The sequence below is a fragment of the Pholis gunnellus genome, assembly GCF_910591455.1.
Source record: "Pholis gunnellus genome assembly, chromosome: 2".
Lineage (NCBI taxonomy): Eukaryota > Metazoa > Chordata > Actinopteri > Perciformes > Pholidae > Pholis > Pholis gunnellus.
In genome coordinates, this window is record NC_136536.1 from 17,755,939 (window position 1) to 17,776,226 (window position 20,288).

The 20,288-nt window shown below is 42.1% G+C and overlaps 1 protein-coding gene across 1 annotated transcript in view; it reads left to right on the forward strand.

Moving 5' to 3' along the window:
• cacna1db (calcium channel, voltage-dependent, L type, alpha 1D subunit, b) overlaps positions 1–19,806 on the forward strand; it is a gene marked incomplete at both ends in the record, with an annotated part of 68,765 nt that extends 48,959 nt beyond the window's left edge. Inside the window, 25 exons of the mRNA XM_079166981.1 lie at positions 1–30; positions 294–495; positions 923–1,081; positions 1,459–1,569; positions 1,928–2,005; positions 2,657–2,740; positions 4,910–4,951; positions 5,820–5,948; positions 6,342–6,407; positions 6,664–6,755; positions 6,875–7,034; positions 7,146–7,273; positions 7,507–7,603; positions 7,774–7,876; positions 8,852–8,953; positions 12,630–12,766; positions 13,100–13,216; positions 13,934–14,379; positions 16,628–16,654; positions 16,844–16,984; positions 17,624–17,778; positions 18,066–18,178; positions 18,343–18,477; positions 18,766–18,951; positions 19,501–19,806. The exon at positions 1–30 is cut by the window's left edge and continues 117 nt beyond it. Coding sequence (XP_079023107.1) covers positions 1–30; positions 294–495; positions 923–1,081; positions 1,459–1,569; positions 1,928–2,005; positions 2,657–2,740; positions 4,910–4,951; positions 5,820–5,948; positions 6,342–6,407; positions 6,664–6,755; positions 6,875–7,034; positions 7,146–7,273; positions 7,507–7,603; positions 7,774–7,876; positions 8,852–8,953; positions 12,630–12,766; positions 13,100–13,216; positions 13,934–14,379; positions 16,628–16,654; positions 16,844–16,984; positions 17,624–17,778; positions 18,066–18,178; positions 18,343–18,477; positions 18,766–18,951; positions 19,501–19,806 — 3,346 coding nt within the window. The remainder of the gene's footprint in view (positions 31–293; positions 496–922; positions 1,082–1,458; positions 1,570–1,927; positions 2,006–2,656; positions 2,741–4,909; positions 4,952–5,819; positions 5,949–6,341; positions 6,408–6,663; positions 6,756–6,874; positions 7,035–7,145; positions 7,274–7,506; positions 7,604–7,773; positions 7,877–8,851; positions 8,954–12,629; positions 12,767–13,099; positions 13,217–13,933; positions 14,380–16,627; positions 16,655–16,843; positions 16,985–17,623; positions 17,779–18,065; positions 18,179–18,342; positions 18,478–18,765; positions 18,952–19,500) is intronic.
• Between the last annotated feature and the right edge of the window lie 482 nt (positions 19,807–20,288).

Genomic DNA, 20,288 nt, shown 5'->3' on the forward strand with positions numbered 1-20,288 from the left:
TACCGTCTCCACATTCGAAGGGTGGCCCACGTAAGTACTGCTTTGGCCCTGAGCTAGAATTCAGATTTGACTACCAATATGTAGAATAATGGCAAGATTTATTTGATGTTTGATCATCATTCACCTTTATCTCTGTCTGAGCCCACCTTCAAGGCAATTTTGTCTTTAATATGACTATTTAGTGAGCATGGATGTGCTTAAGGACACTATGTAGTATATTTAAACAAACACAACTAGCAGAATTGTTACTGTTAATTATCTCTACTTTCTCTGTGTTTTGTGTGTCCATACAGTCTACTCTACAAGGCCATCGACTCTAACAGGGAGAACATGGGTCCCATCTACAACTACCGCATCGAGATCTCCATCTTCTTCATCATCTACATCATCATCATCGCCTTCTTCATGATGAACATCTTTGTCGGTTTCGTTATTGTCACCTTTCAGGAGCAGGGGGAGAAGGAGTACAAGAACTGCGAGCTGGACAAGAACCAGGTGGGAGGGACCTTTGACGTGTGTGTGTTTGAGAGCAGGAGGTTGCTGTGTATTGGTGCTTTTATTTATACATTTCGTAGGAAAAATCCGTTCATGTCAAATTATGAATTGTGTATAATTGCAATGTATCCTCATGATACCTTATGAAAAGTTATTCCTAAATGTTTGTGCATTTCATTACAAATGTCCAGCAACACGTTTTAATTTCCTCTCTTTACGTGCAATACAGTCTTTTCAAAATAAACTTCTGTCTTCACATGAAACAACTTGGCTCGATTTAGGCAACACAAGTTTGTGGTGAAACATCTACTGGATCTCACTACTGATTGGTCCAAATAGTGACTGTATCGTTTACAGAAGAAGACATGTTTCTCTTGATGATAAGTCTGTTTTGTTTGTCTTTTTCTCTATTTGCCCACCACTGCAGCGTCAGTGTGTGGAATATGCTCTCAAAGCTCGTCCTCTGCGGCGCTACATCCCCAAAAACCCATACCAGTACAAGTTCTGGTATGTGGTCAACTCTACTGGCTTTGAGTACGTCATGTTTGTCCTGATCATCCTCAACACCTTGTGTCTGGCCATTCAGGTGAGTGCCCTTCATTCACCTTAATGCATTGGGAACGGGAACAATAAGGATGATTTAGTTTGGAGTTCTGCAATGCTGCATGCAGTTAAAGTTATATCACTTCCTTTCTTTAGAATCTGAATACAATTTGTTCTCGTGTTTTCCTCAACAGCCATCAAAATATTTGTTTTTTCCTTTAACATCTACTCTCCTCGGAGTGTACATCATTTTGTTTGTAGCAATGGGTATCATGACCTTTCTTCCAATAATGTATTGCAGATTGACTCTCTACCTAATATACAGTGTGTGGCAATTTCAGAGTACTGATACACTTTAAATAGAGTACATGTGTTACTGTTTTATATTTCTGATCAGTGTATCTGCCCGTCTCTTTCCAGCACCATGGTCAGTCTCATCTGTTTAACTATGCCATGGACATCCTCAACATGGTCTTCACCGGGGTTTTCACTGTGGAGATGATCCTTAAGCTCATCGCCTTCAAACCCAGAGTAAGTCTCCTCTCCTCTCCTCTCCATGTATACAAATATATTCAAAACCACCACCAGTTCCTTAAATCACCTTGTTTGTAGTTTTCCTTTTAGATCTCCCTTTATATTTGATCCGAAATAAGGTTCATGTTTTTGACCTTTTATCTGAAAGCCCTCTGCTTTTCCTTGTAACCCAGCCCTCAGACACTCTTCTCTTGGGCTCTTTGCCCACTGGCTATGACTCCACTTCCATTTAATCCTCATTGTCACCTTCCATTACTCCTCACCGTAACCTCTCTACCTCTTATACTTTCCTGCTTCCCCCTCCACTCCTGCCTTCCCCTCTCCTCCCGCTGGCTGTGCATGCTGCCATAATCAGGGCTATGTCGGGGACGCCTGGAACGTCTTCGATGCCCTGGTCGTGTTTGGCAGTGTAGTCGACATCATACTCAGCCAGGTAGAACAACGTTAGTATGTACAACTCTGTCATTCCCTCCTCCCGCTCTCCCACTGCTGCTGCTCTGTTGTTTCTGCCCTTCACATCTTTCCTCCTTTCCTTCCTTCCTGTCTCATTTTTGTGTTATCGTTTAAGGTTGGCTTGAGCCAATTTCTGCTCTTGAAGCAAGTCTGTCGAATCTGTTGTGGACTTAATGGTCGATGAGTACCATAGACAAAATACTTGATTATTGGCTGGAAAAAACTCCCTGCGTGGTAAATGCCAACACATGAATTAGATGGAACCACTGCACCATACCGATAAGTTCTTGTTAAATTGTTCAGTTTTAAGTCTATGGTGACCATTCCTTTAAGCCTGCCACTGCAGGGAGTAGAAAATGAAGTTTGAAATGGAAGATTAATGACAGATAGTTCATTAATAATATAAAATAGCTAAGTTTTTCAAATTATTATTTGGATAAATCAAACAAGCTAATACTCTCACAGACGCAGTGGCTGGAAGGATTTGACTTTCAACTTCACTCTTTAATCTAATCACAACTTTTTGATGTTCTCTATCTTTCATAATCCTTATTTTTTTTTTTACCTTTTCTCTCTTGCTCTCTTGTCTCTCTCTTCTTCTTTTCTGTGTCTTTGTTGCTTGTGCTTGCAGAACTATTTTGCTGATGCATGGAACACGTTTGATGCCTTAATTGTTGTGGGTAGCGTGGTTGACATTGCCATCACTGAGATCAATGTAAGTAGTCATTTATCACACACACAAGCCTGTCTTACTGCTCACTCTGACGCTCCCAGCAAGAGGGCCTTGCCCTATCATCAGAGTTGCATTCAAGATCACGATGCTCTTTTTTTTTTTGCGTAATTACTGCTCTTCACAACTCTGTCATCGGTCATAAAGCCTCAGTCTCATGATATTGTGAAATTCTAATAACATTGTTTTACGAATGTTGTTTAAGTTTATATGAGAAGCAGTAAAGAAAAAAAGATGACATGTGTTATGATATTTAATGATGCTATAATTTGTCACTCACCTCTGGTGTAAATAAAAACTACAGGGTTGTGAAAATACAGTAGATGGACAGTATTTTAATATTGTTCTCTTGATTATATTTATCAAAAATATATTTCACCAAAACAAACAAATTTCAACATTTATTATTAATTGTGTCCCAATCGTATTACTTGCTCAATTAATTGATAAAATAGCGGGTAAAAAAAAGCTTCTAAATGTATTGGGAACTGTTGTTTTTGAATGCAGCTCAGTTATCATTTCAAAATCTCCAATGTGATGATTTTGTACCAAACTGATTTTGCTTGTAACTCCTTTGAATCTGCTGTACTTCAAGGCCACTCTGTATTCTGCTGTTAACACCGACTGCTTGCTTCTTGCTCGTACATTTGAACATGTTTGTTTGTCCGGTCAGTCTCCTGCTTTGAATGAATGTTTGAGGCTAAGAACACACTGTACACCATCATTGATCAACACTCTAGCATATGATGTAAGGTGTAACATGAACTTTGCAAACAGAAGGCCTGAAGGTATGACTTAGAGCAACAGGTATACATACACCCGCTAAGAGCATGTCAGCACTTGAATTAGTGCTGTATAGTTCTGCAACTCAGAAAATACCAGTGTATTTATGTTTTACAGTTTTTAAAAGGTAACAGCCATTATCTCAGGTTATCCTTTTCCTTCAAATATATATCTTCCTGCACACAGCCACCATATATTTGGATACTTGGAAAAAAAACGGGGAAATGACAAGAATAGCTGGGTGTCATCGGCAAAACAGTGGTAGGAGAAGCCATGCAAGTGCACGACAGCACTAAGCGTCCTTGTGCAAAGGGAGAAGAGGAGGCTGCGCGGTTCAGACGCAGATCCTATCCATGTCCCCTGGTAGGACTGACCCGTTTTGGTAAGATGCAAACAGAGAGATTGCAGAGCTTGAGACGCCAACTCCTATAAGGGTGGAGAGGAGGAGCTGGTGTTTTACTGTTTTGATTGCAGCAAACAGGTCTTGTAGCAGAGGTCTGAAGGCAGCGTGCAGCACTGTCACTGCAAAGAGGGCCTTATCAGTTGAGCGGCCTGCTTTAAAACCAGATTAGTGGGGGTCTAGGAGGTTGTTTTGTAAGCAGACAGTGGGTTAAAAACAGCACGTTCTGGTATCTTGGAAAGAAAGGAAGAGAAAGTTCTCTAAAGGCCCCGACGATCGACTGTTGGCCAATGTCAGGTTGTCTGTGAGCCTTTGTGGCAGCTTTTGCGGTGTGTCCCGCACCGTTGGCACTAGTCAGCCCTTGCTGGGGTCTTTTCGACCAATTGAGCGCATGTTGGTGGCGAAGCTCATCTGTGAGAAAAATCACTCCGACTGGCTATTCACCTTCAGCAAATCAGTGCACAAAAAGAGAGACTGAGGTGAGGGAAGCAGGCAAATGATTGATTGGAGGACACACACAGACGGCTCTTGTTATTTTCACCCCCATCTCATCGGACCATTCCGATACTCGAATATTTTCACCGCAACATGGCCATCTGGAATATAAAGGAAAAAAACAAGAAATCAAGTATCAGTGCTTTCTCCTTATTGTCAATGTCAACAGCCAAACTATTTAGTACTTTGGTGAAGAACACACTATCTTTCAGCACTGACTGCTTGCATCTCATGTCTGGTGTTACTGTTGAGAATATGTGGAAAAGCTTTTGCATGACAGGCTTTAAAATGATAATGTTCCTGTTCGTGGTATGAATTGTAATGCTGTGTTGTTGTTTTTAAGTGAAGGTGCTTCTGAGCGTGTTTAATGCGATTGTATGTTGATCAAATCAAAGGGTCATGATGACTCGTGAACATTTTGGTGGTGTACAGCTGGTTTGTGTATCTCGGATTAACCTTAGGCTTTTGGTTTCAAGTCAGCAGCCATTCCTGTCGTCAAGGTGATAGTGGAGCCAGGGGTAAGAACATTATCAAAGCCCATCACCCTTCTGTTGTCACTCAGCATCAAGACCTTTTTGTTGTCACTCTCTGTCGCTCACGTACTGATGAAAACATTGAGATGCTTTATGGTCTCACTTATTCAACCGTGTGATGGTTTGTGATTCAACTCTCGATGTTTGTCAAAGTCTTGTTTCGAGTCCACCTGGTTTGTTGCATCTTGGCTCCAGTTTCATGGTTAAACTGACTTTTCTTTTTCCTGTTGAGCCTTGGACCTATCTGGGTGCATGGCATGACACTGACTGACAGATACCACTGTATGGTCTTTTGTCTTGTTTGTTCATTTCAACATAGCTTGCCCAAGTGTTTGCGATCAGATTACCAACATTCTATATCAGTGCACTGTTTTGAGTTTACGTTTCTCGTCAAATGTCCTGTGTCCTTGTATTTGAACATGACAATACAAGATTCATCTCGATGTTTGCATCAATTGTAAAAACACAAGTACAGGTTGTCTTTTGGTTTGTCTGTCTTTGGACTACAGATTGTCTGTTGCCTGTTTTGAATCATCCAGAGTTAAATGTAGTGTGTCCTCCGGGTCTGTTGGTCATGGCATTGTGTGTAAGACAGCTACTCTGCATGCACATTGGTCGTTGTCATTGCAAAGATGCAGAAAGATCACAACTGGGAAGACTTCTTCTTACTGATTTTCATCTACTTTAAGGTTGCTTGCAAGCTAGTATGACTCCCACGTGATGACTGAACAAATGCATGCATGACTGACTGCATGAATGAATGAGTGGTACGGAGCTTCATCGCTGTCTGCGTTTGGATGCCACTCCCTCGGTTTCCCCATCCCCTGATTACGCTCTACGTCCTCCACTTCAGAACACGGAGGACAGCGCTCGCATCTCCATCACCTTCTTCCGCCTGTTCAGAGTGATGCGACTGGTCAAACTTCTGAGCAGGGGGGAGGGCATCAGGACTCTGCTGTGGACCTTCATCAAGTCTTTCCAGGTAAGACTGTGACGTCCCTCTTGAATCTGCAATGTCATGGACCAATGAGAAGAGAGATTACACTTGTTATCACAAGTTAGGGTTCAAGGCGAGAGCTCTAACCTGCTTAAACTGGTTTCTGGGTTTGCTTTGAACCAGTATAACCACAGTTCATGGGTAGCATTTTCTGAGCCTTTTTTAATTTGATGCTGTTCTGATATAGGTCTGAAGAACCTGTGTAGCATAGTAAGATAAGAGGACAAGCTATTTGCAACAGGGTGGGGCTAGTTGTACACGATTTAATTAAGATAACCAGTGGATCTGGTGCTGAAACAGGGGTTTGACGATGCATTCATTCAAATTAGATACTGCAGATTCCAGTGTCTCACTCTTTAATCTTTTTTCCCCACCCAGGCTCTTCCCTATGTTGCGCTCCTGATAGCCATGCTGTTCTTCATCTATGCTGTAATCGGGATGCAGGTATGTAACCTGTTTTACACCCTGCATGCAACTTGATGGAAGGGTGTAGCATGCGACAAGGAAGAACCCATTACATTTTGGAGTGGATCTGAATCACAGGTCGGATACACAAATATTTTTTTTTACTTGCGTTAATGTTGCGAGATAAGGCAAAGCCTTTGCAAAGGTCTGCATTCTCTGAGTAACCTTCCAGTTTGTCTTGAATGTTTGTCAGAAGTTAGGAGCAGGCTGGCTGACGCTTCTTTATCTTTTCTAGGTGTTTGGGAAAATAGCCATGGTGGATGGAACTCAAATCAACCGCAACAACAACTTTCAAACCTTTCCTCAAGCGGTCCTGATGCTCTTCAGGTGTTTGTGTAGCTTAAATTGTTGGTTACCAGCCATTAGCAGTCATCACAAATGCATAAATGCATGAGGGAAAACCCACTCGTCCTGCTCCTGTATCAATGCTTCTGGCTCTATGTTAGGTGTGCCACAGGTGAGGCCTGGCAGGAGATCATGCTGGCCTGTCTGCCAGGGAAGCTGTGTGATTCAGAGTCGGACTACAACCCCGGAGAGGAGAGAACTTGCGGCAGCGGCTTCGCCATCATCTACTTCATCAGCTTCTACATGCTCTGTGCTTTCCTGGTAATCATGTCACTGTGTGTGCAGTAGCAGTAATGTTTGAGCACAGACTTGAGCAGGCACCTTCCTGAATACAATAAAATATCGCCAAACAAATGCATGTCCTGGTTTCAGATCATCAACCTGTTTGTTGCTGTCATCATGGACAACTTTGACTATCTGACCCGTGATTGGTCCATTCTTGGGCCACATCACCTGGATGAGTTTAAAAGGATCTGGTCCGAATACGACCCTGAAGCCAAGTAAGTACTCATTTGGAGAGAGCTATCAACAGAAGTTTACCTATCCCTTACACTGCACGTTACAGCTAAGGAATATTTGTGTCAGTACACATGGGATGGTGATTGTTTGGTAACAGCCGTACCATCTGAGGTGCACTGACTGATGATGTGTTACTTATCAGAACCTGAGTGGCAGTGAAGACTGTGCTGCTCACTGGTAAAGTGCCTTATATTTGAATGGATGTTGTTGCCAGGGGCAGGATAAAGCACCTTGATGTGGTGACTCTGCTGAGGAGGATCCAGCCTCCGCTGGGCTTTGGCAAGCTCTGCCCTCACAGAGTGGCCTGTAAGGTGGGTTTCGACAACATAACGACTCACTAACACCCTTACAGATAGAGAAATGCATGTGGTGGATGTTGAGGGTGACAAAAACACGTGAAAGTCTTCGTACATCATTAACACATTAATTCCTAGCTTTTTCACTTTTGATGCATCCTTCATAATCTGTACTTCTGTTGCAGCGTCTGGTGGCGATGAACATGCCCCTCAACAGTGATGGGACAGTCATGTTTAATGCCACCTTGTTTGCTCTGGTCCGCACTGCTCTTAAGATTAAGACTGAGGGTGAGTCAAGACTTTTAAGCAATTAGAGATCTGCAACACTTTTGGTTCTATTCTTATGGATTCATATTATTTGGTTGAGCTTTTTTTGAGCTGTGCATTGCCATTCTGTACAGCAAAAAAGAGGGACTTACTGTATGAAATAGATATTTTGAGTCACATGACTCAAAGAGTGTTATGTTGTGTACACTGGAGCCTCAAGGCATAAAAGCTCCTTGAGATAACAGCCCAGAGAAACCACTACAGCACCCATCCACAATGCTGTGGACCGAGAGGCTTTAGCACTTTGGCTAGTGATCCCTAAACCAGCAATTACCTTCATCCATGGGCCACTTTGTTCAAAATTGTTCATTGGGCGACCAACGTTGTATTTCCATTGTGCTTGCAATGTATCGATTGATTTCCTCATTGGGCTGCAGTATTAAATGTTATGAGGTCATTTATGATGCACATAAACATTGTAGTTACATTGTTATCTTCAGATCTTAAAAAGAAATCATGGAAAAGATTTGATTCAACACGTTGTCCCTCTTCTGAATTATTTACTTTGGGATGCCTCATGCAGTATCTTCTTACTTAATGTCATGTCATGCATCTTTGACTTTTAGTAAACAGTAGTAGTCCCCTATTCACTGAGTTGGTGTCTTCCAGTTCAACATTTCGCCACAAGAGGAAGCTGTAGGTGTTCAATGAGTATCTCTCCTCCATGGCCATCAGGGCTCCGAACATTCAAATCTTAATCCCACGTAACTAGTTTATCATGGGCAATTTTGTGTATTCATTGCAACTTTAAATGTCAAGTTTTGCGTTGTGATCTTTGTGTGTATGAGACAGAAGAGAGATGGAATTATAATACTTAATACTTTCATACTTTCAGCCAGATACCCCTTAATACAACAATGTATTGATCAGTGACTCGTTACTTTTTACCAAAGTGACTTTACAGTTAAATATTCCACTTTTTCTGTCATTTCCAAGGTAATCTGGAGCAAGCCAATGAGGAGCTTAGAGCTGTGATCAAGAAGATTTGGAAAAGGACAAGCATGAAGCTGCTGGACCAAGTGGTGCCTCCTGCAGGCGGTCAGTGGTCATTACCTACACATAGATGCACGAGGTCGCCCACAGTTCATTTGCTTTACAGAAACCTCTCTGCCTGCCTCTCTTCTTCTGTACCGTTCTGTCTCTCAGCTGATTTGAATACACTCTGCTTCTCATTTGTATTTTCCAGATAATTAAATAATGGCTTCCTCATATGTTAAGGTTACATTTCCTGGAAGTCCCACAGCAGAGTATTCTACGCTAGAGTATTAATAGAAGGAGGAAGGGTGTCAAACAATGGACATGCATTTGAATGCACATATATTATTCCCCTAATTTGAATTTAAAAAAGGAAGTCAGTGCTATTTACACACCTTTCCTTTGCTGAATGATGTTCATTGTGCAGACTCACTAGTTGTTTGGCTCTGGAAACTGTGCAGCAGTGAAGAATCACACCACAAACACAGATCATTTCAGAAACATTTTGGTGTGATAACTGAATCCTTCTGGTGTCAGAGAGGGAGTGAGAGTTAAAGTGATTTATTACGGCTATCATGGGTATTCTGTTCACCCTACGCTTAAAAGTGGCTCTTGGTTGTTAAAGTGACTGGAGGAATTTCAGGTTGTTCATTCTCGTGAAAGTGAAATCTCAGGAAGACTTTGAGCGAATTTCTTACAAACATACACCTCCACTCAAAGTTGAACTGATTAGAATTTGGTGGTCAAAGGTCAATGTGAAACTTGACTATGTTTTGTAGAAACTTCGACAAACACGTTGGTACTCTTTCTAAGATGAGAAACTGTGTCGCCATTAGAATCCATTGAAACCATGACTCTACGCTGACAACACTGCGAATTACAAACTTTTGAAAGCCACCTTTATAGTCTACATAGTGGTTATATTTAATACACAAGAGCAAGATTTTGGGAGGCGCATCACATTAAGAAATAGCTGATGAGGGACCTTCAGCATCCTGTTTTTGCTATTCTGAAGCAGCGAGGCCTACGTGCTAACCAAAACCGAGATAGAGCAGCACTTTCCCCTCGTTTCACAGAAACCTTGACTGCGTTTTTTTCCTTATTTCTACAGTTTTGTTTATCACTGATCTCGTTGTGTCTGGTTCTACGTTTGCACTTCCTTTAGACAGAGTATATGAAAAGGATTTGCACAAACCTTGACAGCGAGGTAAACTGAGCTCTTCCTTTCTGAACAGCTTTAGTTGCGTGCATCAGCTCCCAATGGTCAAGCACAATGTGTGTCGAAATGAAAGCCAAGCTGATAGAAGTCACTTCAATCCATCGTCCACATACAGTCATGAGCATTAGTTCGAAGTGCAATAAATACATAATAGTTGTATTAGTTACAATTATGCTCCTAAATACATACCCAACTTCTTATGCTGAATCCAGCTAAAGCATATACTGCTTAATAAATTGAAGTGGAAATCAACTTTCTGTCTTATTTTAACAGAAAATTGTCCAGTTTCTGCCAAGCTAGAGGTATTCACCTCTCACTCTACTGTAGTTTTTATTTGTGAGAGTTGCATTGGATCATTCTCTCACCTTACACAGTTCATTATTTGAAATAGAGTGCTGATGATAGGCACACCTGAGTCCAGCATGTTCCTACAGGTTCCTCTGCTTGTGTTCATGTAGTTCTTCCAGGGGCCACGCTTACAACGCTTACGCTCTCAAACTTGATTCATCTGCATGTCTTTGTGTGTGTTCATTTGCTAACCCCTCTTCTCCTTTCTTTTTCTGTTGAGCCTTTTCTGCCAAGCTTGTCTCGTCCACAGCTTCCTCTGCTTTCAGTAGAGTGCTCAGTCAGTCGCTGGCCTTCTTCTCTTCTCTTTCTGCCGTCCTGACTGTCTGGGGCAGTTCTGTTTTAGTCCGGTGGCATGAAACTACTGATACCTCTTTCTTAAAAGCTTCATCAGGCTCTGCCCAGAAATAGAACCAGCTGCCACCTGCATGTGGTCACAAGAAGTTCTGTACATTGATCTTCTCCCACTGGGTTGATCAAAAATAAAATCTTTCCATTTTGTCAAGTTAGTCAGTTAAATCACTATGGATCAACTCAGCTATTTTCAAAATGATGCAGATCACTTGCTTGAAAAACAGAAATCAGGAAACTCCAAACTAAAGTGTGTTATGAAAACATGATTTATCTGATCAATAATCGGCCCACGCATTCAAGCGCATCTGAAATTCAACATTTTTACAACCTTGAATAGGCATTTGAATCACAGGTTTTCTTTCTGAACAGAGCCTTTTCACAGTTTCTCTCTGTCTGTGTCGGGTGATGTAGAGAAATGTGCCTGCTTTAAGATGGATCATCAAATCCGGATGGAACGCTGCTTCCATCTTAAAGCATCCATCCTACAGACACTCGTCACCTTTACTCGATCCATTTGAAGGCCACAATGGGTCGAGGAAAGGTGATGATGATGAAAAAAACGCCCACATTTCCTACCCACTGGGTTTCAGCTTGTTCTTTAGTCTCTCTCCCCATTCTGCTTCAGCAACCTTATCTGAGTGAATCAGACCCACGCTTGATTAGCCTCCCTGCATGGCAGATAGTGTGTTTAGTCACAGCTTCTTGTCCGGCTAAATGTTGTTTCTGTGTTCGCCCTCGAGAGGGGAGCTATAGATATCATCCTTGCTTTTGCTGCCTTTTTGCATGTGCTTCTTGCTACAGCTCATGTTGTTTTTTTCTGGGATATAGATATAAAACACCTCCGCTCGTCCGTATCTGAAGGGGTGGATGTTGAATGTAGTAAATTCTGGTATGTGTGGTAGCAACTGGTTAGACTTATAGACAATGCGGTCGTAAACGACTGTATTATAAACTCATCACCAACTAAAGTCTGAGTTTGGTACATTAAGAATTCAAGAGTTCAACATGTTGCATTTGCTTGCATGAGCAATTGTGTGTGCATACGTGGGTTTTGTTTTTCCGTGCGAGAGGAGTGTTTCATAACCACATGCATGTTGTCATAGATGGGAGCTGCAGCCATAGATGTTATCTGCTGTCGGGTTGAAACCTGCTGCACACATTTGCAAAATGTTATTTTCACTTCAACTTCCCCACCAGTTATGAGAATTAAACAGTGTCAAGAATAATGTCTACACTGTTGTTTTTTTGTTTTTCAGTTTGAGTGGGAATTTAACAGTGGTCTTTATCTCTGTGTCGACACAAACAGTATTACGTACAGACGAATCGTAAAGACCACAGTTCCTTTGATGTGCTTCTGAAGAAGTGTGCGTGTGTGTGTGTGTGTGTGTGTGTGTGTGTGTGTGTGTGTGTGCTGGTGTGTTGTGATCCTCTTGAAATAGTGTTTTCTCAACCGGACGGTGATTATAATGCTCCTGCAGCGAGTGTTCATGAACATATAACTAGTATTCTTTCATTTTGATTGTTACAGAAGTACTTTGTTTCATTGTATCATCTGATATCATCTTTTCATACAGCCCTCTGCAGCGGAGGTGCTTCATTGTTGTGATAAATTACTGTTAATGGGATTCAGTTTTGATACTTTTAGACCAAATTGACTTTACTGCCTAGATGTGTTTCTTGTCTCTCTGATGGTGAGATAGGGGAAGATCTCTGTTGAGGGATTTTCTTTTTTAAATGTCAATGGATACAAACATTGTTGAGGTATTTCAGTATGTTGGTGTTGATCTGGGAGGCTTTGCTGTGTCTGGTCTGTTCACTCAGATGACGAGGTAACAGTGGGGAAGTTCTATGCCACCTTCCTGATACAGGACTACTTCAGGAAGTTCAAGAGGCGCAAAGAGCAAGGTCTTGTAGGAATGCGCTCGTGGGAGAGGCTGAACACAACCATGGCTCTACAGGTGAGTGAAGTACAATGAATCATCCAGAGTAACCTGGACAAATAACACTCTCTGCATGATGGATACCACAGTAAGTGAGATGATATGTCTGGCTGAAGTGACCCTTGAAAAGTAACTGTGCTTGTTTTACTTTTATGCTCCACATAGTTCAAAACGATCAGAATATATGAGATGTGCTCTATCTGCCTTTAAAACTATGTTATCAGCTTTTATGAATGACTCTGTTATCACCGTTATGGATCTGTAAAAGTCTGGGCAGCGACATGCTGGCACCTGGAAAAAACTGGAACGTAGCGGCTGGCAGGTTTGATATTAAAGCTGCTCTGTTTGCAGGCCGGCCTGCGCACGCTGCATGACATTGGACCAGAGATCCGTCGAGCCATATCATGTGACCTGCAAGAGGCGGGGCTAGTAGATGATAATGGCGAGGAAGAAGAGGAAATCTACAGGGTAAACATCCTTGAAGAAGCCCTTCAGACATTTAGAATGTTTAGTTTGGTTATTGTTTTTAGTTTTTTTTTGTTATTAAAATGGGACACATTTCCAAAATAAAGCCGATTAAAACAGACCAATTATTTATTTATTTTAATTCCACACTTCAAAGAGAGGTGTCTGCTGATATTCTTTATTCTTTTTACTTTTAATTACAAAACTCTAAGATTCAGACGTCCCAATTCATCCCAGACGAAGCCAATTAGTTGTGCTCTCAGATAATTTACAGTTTTTAAAGTCTGAAGAAGAGCATTAACTCAAAACGTCATTTAAGGATGTGCTAATGAATTAAAGGGAGCTAAAGTGTGCGGACCTTTATTTATATTTCCGTTGCTTTTACAACATTTGGCATATTACACCAAATGTTGTTATTATTTGTCATATTTTTGATGGAGGTATAAGAACTGAAAGAGTGAAACTCATCATTAAGTTTCATGTATTACTATAATCTGTAGAGCTGGGCTGGATTCACATGGCAGCAGTCCTTTGTTAATAATAATTAGGTATTTTTGAAGCATTTGATTGAGCATTGAATCAGTGTTCCCCTGAGAGATACACTCGGACACACTGATTTAAACATCGTTTCTCTGTGCGTCTCGTTGTACTTGAAACAGCTCACTGTCGCTTTTGTGCTGTTTTTGTCTCAGTCCTCATTGGTTTCTGTTGTCTCTGCAGCGTAACGGCAGCCTCTTTGGGAACCATGTCAGTGCTGATCAGCAAGGCTGCTTTCACCCGACCACCGTCACCCAGCGGCCGCTACAGATCCTGCCTTTCTCCTGTAGTGCCTCGACCGAACCCACCCAAACAGGCAGGAGAGCCAGCGACGCCGACAGAGGAGAGGAGACAGAGATAAACTCTTCGCCCATCCAATATAACCATAAATATCACACCCCTCATCCGTATAATCATCCTCACTGCGTTTCCACTTGCCATCAATCGCCAATACCCTCCAACGCCAACCTCAACAATGCCAACGTGCCCTCACTTCTGTCCATGACCAATGGGAGGCAGCAGAAGTGCTTGTTAAGGGGAGAACGTCCATCCTCCACCAAAAATGGATCATCAGCGTCCACTTACAGCAAAGGAGTACACGACAAGCTTTGGAAGTCACACTCCACAAGGTCAGTGAAAGAAGGGTTCGTACAACTTTTTTCCACATGTGCAGTAGTACTCCCCAGAGTAGAGGTGCCTTTTAAAAAGGAGAACCTTGTTTTGCATACATGAAAGCAGCCTCAGGAGCATCTCTTATGATAGTCACAGATGTTTTATCTGTTTATTATATAGATTATCTATCATTTTTTTACATGATGTTTGATACACGTTTAGCAGTTTGAGATGAGCCATGTTGATAAACTGCTGTCTAGGGCTGAGTGAGATTTCAATACGATTAATGAATTGTCTCAGATCTATCTAAGAAAATATTCTGAGTGATATTGGGATTGAAGCCAGTTCGACTTCACCGTCCAGACTATCCTCTTAAACTCTCATATGGGGGAACAATAAAAGACAAAGGGCATGTTCGATAGAAACCCATCCTGGAACTTTCCCCCGAGCCTCCTGTTCAGCATGAGCAGATCGCATTGCTCCATGTCAAACCTTGTTCATCCGCCTACAGATTTACAAAGCTCCTCCCACACACCTATGTCGGAGAAACATTTCTTTCAGGTCATAGTCTGTGTCCGTGTCAGATTAGTTTTTATTCACTGCGCAGTGGAGACAGAAGTTCACAACAAAGCTGTAGAATGCTCTCTGACCAGAGTGAGTTGTGGCCATGATTATATACAGGGTTACAGGAAACAACAGTTAAACAAAAAGGGGTATGAGAACCCAACTCACAAGTCTGTCTGGGGATTTGCATAGGCTCAATACAGGTCTGTTTCACAAAGTCAAAGGTGATTTGATTAGTTAAGGCGTGACCTCTTACTGGCCTCTCTTCACACTGAGATCTGTTAATCAATGTAGAATATTGTCTCTCGACACAGAGGTTACTGTTACACAGGAATGGCAGAAATACAAAGGCAATATAAAAAAATATGCTTCATGCTTCAATTTAGACATTCCCTTGATGAATGCATGAATACAACAAATAGCTTTTGTATAAAAGTATCACCTAATACCCCCCTCCCCTAACTCCTGACAGTGTATACCCATATTCCCACTGCGAGTGTTATTGTACGGGACTTCCTCTTATTAACATTCACATTTCATTTTCCATAGTAGAACAGTTAGCAAACACATATGAGTTCAATCAAAAAAATGTTTATTCAAGCACTTACCACCTAAATTGATGTAGAATAATTATACAGCAGACACAGCTAGAGAGGTGCATTCAGTAGAGTGCAGATCTCCACCAGCTGTGTCTGCAACGACCGTCAACTCAACTCAGTCTCACCGCAGTTCTTGAAATAGCCACAACATTTGTATGTATTGATTCTTGTACACTGACACAAATTATATATTTTCAAATATTTCAGTGCCAACAACAAAATCAATGCCAATTGAAAGTTGGGATCCTTTTCTTTAGTTGGAAACACAAATTAAAAAGCATCCACGTGGCATCCAGTATATGCAACGGTCAGAGCTAGATGACGTAATATCAAGCAATGAGAAAAACTACTTATGGTGGACGGGCGGTGAGATGGATTGGTCAAACAAATACAGGACTTTCAACCAAGGGATTGATGTTTGCCCAAGGGCACGAAAGACACTTCCAAATGAAATACAATGGCGGCTGTGGGTGGGAGATGCACTCAGCTGTGATACTACTAACGGCTTAAAAGTAGTGAGTGAGGAGTCAGCAGGCAGTCAATAGCAGTATAAAACAGGCAAAAGGGTATTTTGAGAAAGTGGGGGTCACCGCAACCACGAGGAGTCGTTGAGCAGCCGTAACTGGCCACCCAAAATAGTCTGGAATTTGCTGCAGCAGTTCGCTGATGCAAGATTAGCAGTGGACAGAAACAGAGGTGAACACTCCTGGCGGAGATAACTAATCTTACCAAAAGTCTGTTTGAAATATATTATAAGCTTGTGTTTGGACTTATTTTTTGTCCTATTTCACCCCCGGCTAAAGGGTGCTTATCCTAACGTTTCTAGAGATTTGGCCTCTTAACTTATTAGTATATATATATTTAGCATATACTAATATTTAGATTACAGTATTTTCACCTGTATATCTTGGAACACTAAGCTTGTAAAGTAGTGAAACCATTCACATAATATTCAGCCTGTGCAAAAATCCATTTTTGAAAGTGCTTTCATTTTTGTCCTCTTGTCTTTGTCATTGCATGCAACCTCTTCCCTTTCCTTTCCTGATCTCCTGTTGCAAATATTCCTGTCTGTCTGACTGCCCACTTCCTCTCCTCGGAGCAGGACACGCTACTATGAGGCCTACATTAGGTATGTGCATGATGTTACCGTCCTTTGTCAATATCCTTTAGTATTAATGTGTGTGTTTCTTTGCACTGCATAATACCTCAAACCAACAGCTCCTACGAATAAAGAAAAACGATAGGGACATGAAGTTCCTACGTATGTATAATTGTCAAATTTGCACTAATCAGTGCGTCTTTGACTTTACGATACAAGGTCAGAAAGCGGTCGTGGGATTTACTCCACCATCCGCCGAGAGGAGCCGGGGGGTGGAGACAGCGATGACGAGCGAGGCTCGGGAGAGTACTACAGCGGGGAGGAGTTTCACGAAGACGACATCATGCTCACAAAGGACAGGTACTGTGATGGCAACAGCAGCTGTCAGCCTGAAATAATATAAGGAAACTGTGTGACGGAACTGATTCCACCAGATTTCAGCTGATCAGGAAGTACAGTTCCCCCCTTCTCTTAAGCTCTAAAGAAAGGGTGTCATCTCATGCACCCTGATTGGCCAAGAGAGGAAATGCACCAAGCTGCTCTCAATTCTTAATTAGAAGCCAGTCGCAACATCCTGCACAACAGGTGATCTGAATGAGCCTCCAATTAACTCAGGGGAATTGTGACATTCAGCTAAAATGATTTTGGGGAAAAAGGAAATTACATATCAAAGTATCAAAAGAATGAGGGAGTGCTACACTCACACTGCAATACACACAATATAATACTGCCGCCATGATTGTATCTTGTTAGTATGACTTCATACAAGTATTTTCTTGTGGCTGAGAATTTATCTAGAATGAGTACTTGTGGTTCATCGTGCGTCACTGTCAGAATGCTCACCAGTAACAACAGAACTATGAAGTCAGTTGCTACCTGTTTCCACATTTCTTTCCCCCCCTCCAAATATTTGTATTCATTATATTAGAGTTACATATTTACTTTTTTTGGCTACATCACTTCATTAAAAAATATATCTTTTATCTATTTGATTCACAGGTTGTCCAACAAGGACCACCATGATGCAGAGGAAGACTTTGAACTTGGGGCTTCCAGGGCCGACCACCAGCCTGAGGGTTACTTTGATGACCAACAGCCGATCTACCATGTCGAGAGGCGGTCACCCAGGAGGTGGCTTTTACCCTCACCTCAAGGTGACGCTCAACGGACCAACTGCACTTTAGTCGTTTTAGAATTTTTGTTGAGTGATTGAGCTTCCTTGACACTATCAGCTTGAATGTAACAACTTCGGGATTGTTGACTCAACTCTAAAGATTTATTGCACCAAGTGGTGTTACTGTCATTCAGATTCAGTTCATTGTAGTAAATTAGTGTAAGGTTATTATACAAATGTGTGTAAAACTGTGTCACTGTATTAACTTTTCTGTATGCAACCAGAGTTGGACTCCAGAGAGTGATCATTTTTGGTTTGTTTTCTCAGCTTCCAAGAGACCGACATTCAGTTTTGAGTGTCTCCGCAAAAGAAGTAGTCAGGATGACGCCCCTTCCTCTCCATCCTGCACAGCTCTTCCACTACACCTGGTGCAGCAACAGGTACACTCACGCACCTTTTTCTGTTTGTCAATATCGTGATGAATGAATAAACGGTATTGTCACAAAATGCAGTGGCACCAAAGGTAAGCATTGCACTTGTAAGAGACCTATTTTGTCTCCTCTCCCTACCCAAAACATGCCGGGTGCAATTGATTGAACCTCAGGTGATGGCGGTGGCCGGTTTCGATGCGAGCAGAATTCACCGTCTGTCTCCTACACGGTCGCTTCGCTCCTGGGTCACGCCTCCTGCCTCACCCATCAGCCGCGACTGCTCGCCCTGCTACACACCACTCATACAGGTGTGGTTCACTGTGTGATCAAAGACGTGTTCAAGATGAACCTGCTAATTTCTGTTAATGAAAAGACTGGTTCAGTAATATGAAATAAACACAGAAATACAACTGGTTTATTACAATCTTTCATTTAGCTGTTTTTACTATTGATGTTCTCATCATGCCTTTGATGTCTGACATCAATTAAACCAATCTGACAAATAAAAGAAGAATCTCGATCAGTGTCTTTTGACATGTAGTTTCAAATTGCTTGTGTGTGTGTGTGTGTGTGTGTGTGTGCGTGTGTGTACTCAGGTGGATTGGCGCAGCCCCGGCAGCGTCAGCAGCATGCCCGGAGCAGTGAAGAGGAGTTCGTGGTATACAGACGGCCAGGACGGACCTCCCAGCCGCAGCCACTCGCCGTCACATCTGAAGTTACCTGCAGAATGCTGCTCACACGTACTGCAGAAGAGAGGCAGCGCCAACAGTGTGGTGGAGGCTGTGAGTACAAAACATTTCTAACTTTGACCACTTTGATAACATCTCATTGATGGTATCATCAAATCACTGTCATTCTATTATGTGTGTATTTCTTTGGCGATATCGAATAAGCTCTTGATAATTGTTTTGATTGATCGTTTAATCGGTGAGATGTCCATAATAATTAATGACCAATGCTCGGATTTAATTTGAACATTTCTTAGAATTGATATGCAGACAAAAAAGTGTGAAAGTATTAACTTCATGATGATATGAAACCAGAAAGCAACAAGATAATCTTAGCATTTGTGAAGCTGAAACTGAATATCCTGTCACCTCATCAACAAACTGACCATTTGAGCTTCATAGATTGTTTCAACTCTACAGTGAAATTAAAGTGTTTCTACACTTTCCTGAGACCCCCATGAGGTCTTTGGACCCCACTGTCTAAAGAAGACACACACACACACACATGCACTCAACTCGACTGCCAGAATCTCACATTTAGCTGACTTTAGCTGATGAAAAAAATCATCTCTTCATCTTTGATTATGTGTCACTTGTCATCAGGTGTTGATCTCTGAGGGTCTGGGGAAATTCGCCAGGGACCCCAAGTTTGTGGCAGCGGCCAAACATGAAATCGCAGACGCCTGCGAGATGACCATTGATGAGATGGAGAGTGCCGCCAGTAACCTGCTGAACGGGAGTATGGATAACGGCAACACTGGGGGGACGGGGAGCGCCATCACGGACCCACACGCCACCGTGGAGCTTAGAGACCACAATATCCGTGACTACAGCGACGAAGAGCCGTACGTGGCTCTGAAATGCGAGGAGGACCTAACAGATGAGATGATATGCATCACGTCGCTATAGCAGCGGCTCACACGGGATTGTTTAGGTTTTTTCAATTGAATTTCTACTTCTATTCCACAGTGAGTGGACGTCTCTGTTCAGGATTCTCCTGCAATAGGCAGAACATGTACAACATGGATGGATAAGAGAACAAAGTGCCTTGTTTTCTCTTTCTGTGCAGAATGGAAATGTAGGAGATATGAGAAAAACAGATGTGAACGAGCTGAGATAAATTCAGCAAATGTTGAGACCAGAGGGAACCAATCTGCTCGTTTAGCAGGAATTCAGGATACTCCCCAGAGGGTGTTTTCTATTTCCTTTATTGTTCGCAGAATAACCCGCCAGCCTCGCAAAGCCAGCCCCAGAGCCCGTCACGTTAACTTCAACAACAAATTCCATTGAGTCAAGTCCAGCTGCTGAATGCTGGACAATTTGGTAAAATTGTCTTGGTTATTCATATATTTCTTTTGATCATTTGGACTCTGTCCTGCAGCACTTGGATT